The sequence below is a fragment of the Platichthys flesus genome, chromosome 9, assembly GCF_949316205.1.
Source record: "Platichthys flesus chromosome 9, fPlaFle2.1, whole genome shotgun sequence".
In the NCBI taxonomy this organism is placed as follows: Eukaryota; Metazoa; Chordata; class Actinopteri; order Pleuronectiformes; family Pleuronectidae; genus Platichthys; species Platichthys flesus.
Window position 1 is genome coordinate 13,652,786 of NC_084953.1, and position 8,326 is coordinate 13,661,111.

Below are 8,326 nucleotides of genomic sequence, written 5' to 3' on the forward strand. Positions count from 1 at the left end.
ATGTCATGTTTAATATTTAAAAGGAAAATGCTTCCAGAGTGTGACTGAATTCCACAAAATGCGGTATTCTTTAAATTTTAAAACCGTCATATCAGATTAGTTTTGCATTACATTTCTAAACCACAAATCCTCTGTAAATATGCAGTGATGTTACTTTAATGTTTTGTGAACATCTCATCCAAATGACACCGTATGATGACCACTGCTGTAATTCCACTTCCAGCCTACAGTGTCAAATCTTCATGTAATGTGTCTGATTTGGAAAGTATCGGTTTGATTCTGTGTTCACCTGTTTCAGTCAAACGGGGGCGACCAGTTCGGCATCAACAACAAGAACCTGTTCGAGGAAGACAGTCCGTCTGCCAGCCCCGACGTGCCCCCTGCTCTGCCCCCGAAAACGGGTACGCCAACGAGACCTCCCCCTCCACCTCCAGGTCAGCACTGGTTTATTTCACCCTGCACAAGTCTTGGAGCTGTGTTGCTCTCGGACATATGGGGGCTATATTAATAGTGTGTGATGGTTATTAGAAATAAAAGCTTCCTGTGTACATCTGACCGACTGTATCTCACTTGTCCAGGTAAGAAATCCTCCATCTCCAGAACAGACTCCTCTGACTCCTTCCATCGACGAGGGCACTTCCTCCCACAGCCTTCAGGGGACTTCTCCTCCTCTTCCTCCTCGCCCTCCCTGCCTGCCAAGGATCCTTTAGCCGACCCCTTCGCCCCCTCCTCCCCTCCTCGTCACCACGTACGGGAAGCTGACCGATTTGCCAGCTTTGACAAAGTGAGCACCTCCCTCTCGCCCTCTCCCTCACCTCCGCCTGACTCTCAGTAGACATCCCCTCTTCTCTTTGTTTTCCTGCTAACACATCACATCAAGTTGTTCAGTAAGGTAACAACCACCAAGCAAATCAGGCCAGCTTTAGAAATCCCTCCATCCACTGCCACTCAAACGTCCTGAAGAAGTGAACTATTGAGCCGAAGTAAGGTTTCATATAGTAGCGCAGTTTCATGAATCTGTTTATTTGATTACTTAATTTTTCCGAAACAAAGTTGACACAAACTATTAAAACTTCTACTTTTGAGTTTGTTTTATTGCATACTGACTACTGCTGTTGTATATAGTAACTCTTTATAATGAATGATATATTTCCTGGCCTTGTAATAACTCTTTATACGTGAAGTTATTTTTTGTTATTGATTTTTATTTGGGTTGCACTTAATTTAAGCCCATCAGGTTGGGCTGTCTTAATTTATGAAGAAATGTAAAGAAATGTCAGCATAGTAATTATAGAAAGATAAATATATAAACTCTGTAACTTATCTGTAGTTACAGACACGTTGTGGTGTAATTTAATTCTACACATAATCATACCAAGTCCCTTGTACTGGTTGACAGTGAATGGAGAGATGAGAGGCTGCTTGTATTTGGCTTTTATTCACCATCCCAACTCAGCAGACTTACACTCAATCCTGTGCATGTGAAAAGGGTTTTTCCCAAAAATATTAACCGATTGAAAAGTTTGTCTTTTCGTGCAGCTTTTGACACTGACATTTTAACATTTCATTTCCTCGCGTATCCTGTGACCACACATTAGCCGTGCACGTCCTCTGATATTGCATATAGATACATCGGCAAGATGAAATACGCAGTGATAGTGGCAGTGTACTCACCATTGTCTGCATTGACGTTGTGATCGCTGCTGCCATGATCTCAGAAGTAACCATAGGCTAACCACCTCCAGTGTTTCTTCTCTCCCCGCCGTGTCTTTTATTTACAGAATTCATATCTGGAGGTTCTATATCTGTGATGTGACCTCTAGTGGAATACTCAACATGCGTAGTACGCACGTGGTACACAGGAAGTATGTGAACACTTATGTCACGATGCATCTGGTACGAATGAGTGGCCAAAGAGGAAATCTCTCTCCAGCCCTCGAGAGATTCAGAGACTGTTTCAGCTTTAAAGTTGAAGTTTTGTGAAGCTGTCATCATTTCACAAACTCATTGACAAGCTAGAGGAGCGCAAACCTCAACCAAGGCTATAACACTACCTTGTAATCCAGAGGAAGTAGGAGACAAAAGTTTACTGTTGTTGTGCACTCATTCAAAGTTGTGCATTTAAAATATAAAAGGAATATAACGGTAGCTGTTTTAAATACTGCACAGAGATTCCCAGTCACACTGTGGATCTGGGATGGACGACCAATGTTAAGACGGTGTTGATTTTTGCGCTTCTTCTTTAACATGACCTCACCAGCATGTTCCTGTTGAGCTCTGACCTGCATGCACCAACTGTGTGTTTGATCGGCTGCCTCTTGTTCACCCACCCTGCCGCTCCTCGATAGCACCCCTCTTATCATCCCTCTGTTCATCCCTTCATTTACCAGTTCGCTCAGCCCTTGTCTGGTTATCAGTGTGTTGTGGAGAAACAGATCGCCTGTATTCTCTATGTGTGTGTGTGTGTGTGTGTGAGTGAGTGTGCGAGTGTCAGAGTCTTTACACCTCTGTCAAACAAGTTAAATAAACAGTTGAATCAAGGGCATCATCTCTGGCTTCTATGTGCATCCCTGACATCACTTTCTGCAAATGCTTGAGCTTTGATGGACCGAAGTTTCTTATTTTCAGTTTGTTCATTATGAAATCGTGGCCATAACTTAGACCATCGCTGACACTTTTACAAAGCCTGCTTTGAATTTAAAGAATCTCCCACATTTCAAGCTGCCCACCTTCACTTTCATCTCTGCAGCTTTGACAATGACACATGTTATTAATCGTCATAGATTCATAGCAAACAACTTTCATGTCTGCAATTTACATGTACTGTAGTGTATATATAGTATTTTTTAAACAATTTTTTTTTGGCAGTATGCACGGTTTTAGTTTACGATGTCTGTGAGTTGTTGTTCTTTCTCAACAATACAGATATTTACACACTTTAGTAAAACAAAAAACCAGACCAACGTAGAACTGACAGCTGTCGTTTACAAACTCCCCAGGCAGAATATTTCCCGGTACACCTGGCTCTGCCGTGGGAAATGTGGATACTGTCACTTTCTTTAGTTTGCCAGATAATATGCCGTTTCCAGAGTGATTCTCTACTCGGCTACTACACTACCCAAACATTTTCAATCGGAGGGGTAGTGTAAAATATTCTCAGGCTCTGACAATCCTTCATGTTTCATTCTTTAAGGACTTAAAACCTGCAGGAACCCTAAAAGAATGTTCCAATGATCTACAATTTGTCTTAATATAATTTAATTTTAGAGTTTTAAAGGTATTGACAGTTTGTCTGAATCCTGTCAAATCGGTTCAGTCATTGACAGCAAAGAGGAAAAAAAAGAGATAACAAACATGCAGGCTTTTTTTGTTTTTCTTTAAGGAACACAATGCATCACGTTTCTTGCTGAATGCATCATTAATGTCTGATTTCATCACATTTTCTCGCAACTGCATGTTGTCCACAAAATCCATCACGTGTCTCTTTAGTCGTCATCATGCATGTTCTGCCTTCTGCGCCCTGAAATCATTGGCTATCGCGATGTTGTCATTGTTTCCTCCTGCATGGTCGAATACACACTGGATGACCTGCCATGCCTCTGTCTGCCGTTCATTGCGTATAATGTGTCTGTTGTGTTCCCACAATAGTGTGAGCTCCCTCTTGTAGCTATCGTGAACCATTTAAGAAGGATATGATATCAGTCACATGACTGAATTATCTTCAGTGAAGGCACCAGATCTCGTGCTTTTGTCACATGTCTCTAAATACTTTGTATGGACGGAGGCCCGGGGGTCGACTGCCAACTCTTTAATGTCATTCTTTTTTTACTTATTTTCTTGGTTACTTTGCCTCAAATAGATTTAGCTTTTTAAAGATTCAGTCATGGGGCTGGTCACTGCCATGACTTACTTACTTGTAAATAAACTCTGAACTAGTGTTAATCCCAGCATTGTTTCTCCTGCAGTGGCACATACACATGTCATATTTCAAAAGGAGAGCTCTGTCAGTGGGTTTTTCAAAGTGTTCAAACTCTTTGAGGATGTGAAACTGAAATGACTGTTTATTAAATCCCACAAAATCTGCTATGGCCACTTTACAATTTCAGTAAAGTCAATAGAAATATTTTGGCCAAAAGCCAGAACTTGTTATAAATTACAATTATAATAGCGTTGAGGATGCCTTTCACTGTGAGCCACACCAACGCAGAGATTTAAGCCTTTCACTGATGTGTCAGGATGGGGGGGGGGGGGGGGGGGGGGGGCTTCTCTGTCAGGAGTTTCTGGCAAATAATTACAAATACAATACAAATAAACTTCAGGACATAAATTACAAGGTTTTGTTTCTGGTTATTTAGTTTGAGCTCTGAGAGGTTAATTGTAGATCTGTAGAACATACCACTACCACAGGATGATGGTTGCACTGGTGAATCATAATTGTTGTAATAGGCTACATTTTTATTTAAAGATTTAATTAAAAAAGGAGATATAAATCGAATATTAAAAATCCTAAGCTTAAGAAATACAGAGTCTGTTGCACTCTACATCATTGTTCCCTTAATGACAGAAAACTGTTCCCTATATTTACGGTAGTTTTCACTTGCTAGTTAAACGTACATGACTTAACACAACAACAGCACCTTAGATATTCCCTATGGAGCTCATGATGATGTGTTATGATTGTGTGTTGTTATTAAGAGTTGTGTGTTCTCAACAGGCTCTAAGAGCGATTTTCATCATTAAGAATTTGTTAACTACGTACATTTGTTTGTGTTTGTGCGTCTTCTTTCTTTGCATCTCTGCGTTCTTTCCTTCTCTCTCTCTCTGTGTGTGTCCCTGTGTGCACGGAGCAGTATCCAACAGAGGAAGACATGATAGAGTGGGCAAAGCGCGAGAGCGAACGGGAGGAAAAGGAGCGACTTGCAAGGCTCACCCAGCAGGAACAAGAGGACCTGGAGCTCGCCATCGCTCTCAGCAAGTCTGAACTCTCCTGAGAAGCTCCTCTCTTCCCTTCTCTCTTCCCTTCTTTCTTCCCTCCCTCCCTTTCCTCTCTCCTCCCTTCCCATCCTCCTGGCCCGGCACGGCACGGCACAGCACAGCCTGGCCCAGCCCAGAAAGCACCAAAGCAAAAGTGGGGACTGTATAGGACTGATTCAGCAACACCCGCTGACCCCATGAGGAGAGTTTCTTTCTGAATGAATCCATCTCTGCATCATTCAGCAGCCTCAGCCTCCCCCCCCCCCCCCTCTCTCTCCCACTCCCCCCTTGAGACTGTTCACTGTGCACTGGCATCGCAGTATCCTGTCTCTCTCTCCATCCTGTCGGCCTCTGTGGTTGTCGTCGGGAGGAGACGACCAAGGACAAGCGACGCGTGTGGATGGTTTTAAATGAAATGCAGTGAATATTGTCAGGTGTTAGGATCGTCACACTCTGTTGACCTCATCACTCGGCGACAAAACGGCCACATTAACTCTGCAGAATGTAATTTATTTAAAGATCAGACTGAAACAGCCTCGTCAAAAGACATCTTTATCCACTAAGTAAACTCACTACCCTTTAATAACTCGCAGCGATCTATAGCCTCTCAAACTGTGTTGAGGATTTCAAATATAAGTGAATGGTGGACATGACAAAATGCTAAATTTTGTGGTTGTGAAATGGGAGGTTTTGGAGCAGCTGTAACACTCTTGGCATTTATCTTTAATAACCTCCAGTGTGAGTAGAGTAACGATGGCAGAGGGCCTGTTAGGTCTTCTTTTTTTTATTATTATTAATGACAACATTTCTACGTGTTTAACTGGAAGTTATTCATCCTCTGATATGTGAAAAACAAATTGATACTAAAAATACAAATGAACAAATCCATTACAGCTCTTATGTCTTTTGAATGGAAGAAGTGCAAAGCTTTTGCCCTGCGTCTGTTCTGTCTGTGTTACAGGAAGTTTATTTTCTGGGAGAAACTAAAGTTGGAGTGAAGTTTCATCTATTTCATATTAACTACATGTTCATTCATTTTCAAGGCACACTACAACGATGAAATGCATTTTTCAAAAACTGTTATTAGGGGTCCTGATGAATGGTTTCCCTTTATCAAGTTTGAAACTTTCAGCTCTGGACATTATCTAAATAGCAGAGTTTGGACATTATCTAAATAGCAGAGTTTGGACATTAACAGAAAAATGGGAATGATTTGTTTGGAATAGATTGGGTCAATACTTCCTTCACCTGCTCCCTCTACTCTCACACTAAATGAATGGTGTTAATAGCAGTGTTAATCCTGAATCATCTGCACAGAGAACCAGCTGCAGGGTCAGGGGTCAGGGTCAGGCACAGAGCAGCCTCCCCATGTCTTTACTCAATGAAGGCCCAGCAGCGTGGATGCTGGTTGAGTAGCTTGTGTATCAAAAATCTTCAAGTGGTAAATCTCCATGTTAGAAATCTTGATGTGCCTCTGCTGGTGTTTCTCTCATGAGCATGTTTCTACGGATTAGTTTTCCAGGAAACGCTTCCTATCTGAGAGGAATCACAGCCTTACACAAAGTCAGTCAAAGTCTGTCTTTTGTTGTGGAGCACTTCTCTGTGTGTGTGTGTGTCAATCTGGTGGAGCCGCGATATCCATACACTGGACCAATGGAGAAACACTTGGACAAACATCTCTGTGATACACCTAAAATGACATTTATTTTATGTGATTTTCACTGTTTGGGAGGAGGCAGGGTTCATGACTAATACCGCGGCCAGCCACCAGAGGGCGACAAAGATGTTTTGACAATAGACTTTTGACAGTCTATGGATAAGAGCGCCATAGCAGGTGGTCAGTCAGAGATGCTACGTCCTCGTCTTCTTCCTCCTTTCCCTCATCTTTCTGGTTAAATTGAATGTTTCTCCCAGAAAATAAACCCTGTGACTTCACACTAATCATTAAACTGTGAGGGTTTCTGACAAGGGAAAGCTCGACTGAGCGCATGATGATTTTGTTTCTTTTCTTTGCTTATTTTTCGACCAAACAGAGCTTAACACTTTGAACATCTCTTAATTGTCTGTTTACTTTTTTTGTGATCAGCATCATGTTGTTTCCTCTTATTTGTGTGTAACCAGTTCAGTGTCTGGTTGATGCAGCCCTGCGGCCTCTCATATTGGAATCTACGTTTATACAGGAGAACCAGAGCTGCCTCTCGTCTCTGCTTATCGTAGCCTCGGCTTAACACATCTGATTGTTTAATTCTCTCGCATTTAAACACCTCCAGACACATGACAGTCGTTTGTACAGGCTCCTTGAATTTTACAAATTAAGAACCACTGATGTTTCTAGGCTGATCCACATTGTATTTTATTTTGTATTTTCTAACGTGTAATAATAATCATTGGGAGTTTGACCAGAATATATAATGCATTTAATTGAAACAGAATAAATATAAAAACATATAGTTTTGCAGTTTGTGTGTGATTATTGTTTTACATTTGTACTTTTATTTTCAAAAGACGATGGTGGATGATGTTCTAACACTAATGATGCCACATTATGAAAACACTGTCATTTCAAATGTGCTTTTAACTGTAGAATTGACTTTAAACTTAATTCAAAAGAGGACTTCACTGATTTTACACATCAACGTTGGCGTTCTCGTCAGAGAAAATAATTTGATCATATTTCTTGCTTTTCTTACATTTACATACTATGTACTTTTCCCAGGGAAGGTCCAGTTGAGATGCATTGTGGGTAATGCAGGGTTCAGTTCTTTACTTATTTTTGGGAAATCTGTCCGTTGAAAGTCCCTCCACACGGAAGTGTAATACAGTGTTAATCGCTCGACTCTTAAAGTTGAAATACTTACCAACAAAACAAGTGCTCCTTGTGTAGAACAATTCAAATTATAATGTTGACGATCACGTGTTGACAGTGTTTGGAGATCATATCATTATTATATAATAATTATATCATATTCAGTCTATATATCATAATGATATATTTGCATGCAAAAACAAATCATTTGTAATCAGTGGAAAGTCACCCGGAATACAGGTAATGCCCCTGGCCCACTATTATCCCTTGACTTTTCCAAAATTGGTTGAAATAAGTGGAAGCGTATTCTTGACCTTGGAGGCAGCAGCTGAGGTAATGTCTTCTACCACGAGTCTGTCCATTGAGTGGCTGCTGGCGCTTTCAGTCCTGTCACATGATCTTCATCAGTGAATGGAATTTGCCCAGATGTCATGAACATGTCAAATCCTTTCATCTGTTCACTGATATTTCCTGCTTAGAAAAAGAAAGACACAATACAACCTTTAAAGAAAACTATCAACTAATACAAAAACTAATAAATACATA

General features: G+C 41.0%; 1 protein-coding gene across 6 annotated transcripts in view; it reads left to right on the plus strand.

The window, feature by feature from the left end:
• Nucleotides 1–7,424, plus strand: part of eps15 (epidermal growth factor receptor pathway substrate 15) — a 28,854-nt gene extending 21,430 nt beyond the window's left edge. For 4 of the 6 annotated variants that reach the window (XM_062396124.1, XM_062396125.1, XM_062396129.1 and 1 more), the window contains 3 exons: nucleotides 299–434; nucleotides 579–784; nucleotides 4,851–7,424. In XM_062396124.1, coding sequence (XP_062252108.1) covers nucleotides 299–434; nucleotides 579–784; nucleotides 4,851–4,991 — 483 coding nt within the window. In that variant the 3' untranslated portion in view covers nucleotides 4,992–7,424. Of the gene's footprint in view, nucleotides 1–298; nucleotides 435–578; nucleotides 2,541–4,850 lie in introns of those variants that run through there. The other 2 variants (XM_062396128.1, XM_062396127.1) reach the window with 2 other exon arrangements.
• The last annotated feature ends 902 nt before the right edge of the window (nucleotides 7,425–8,326 follow it).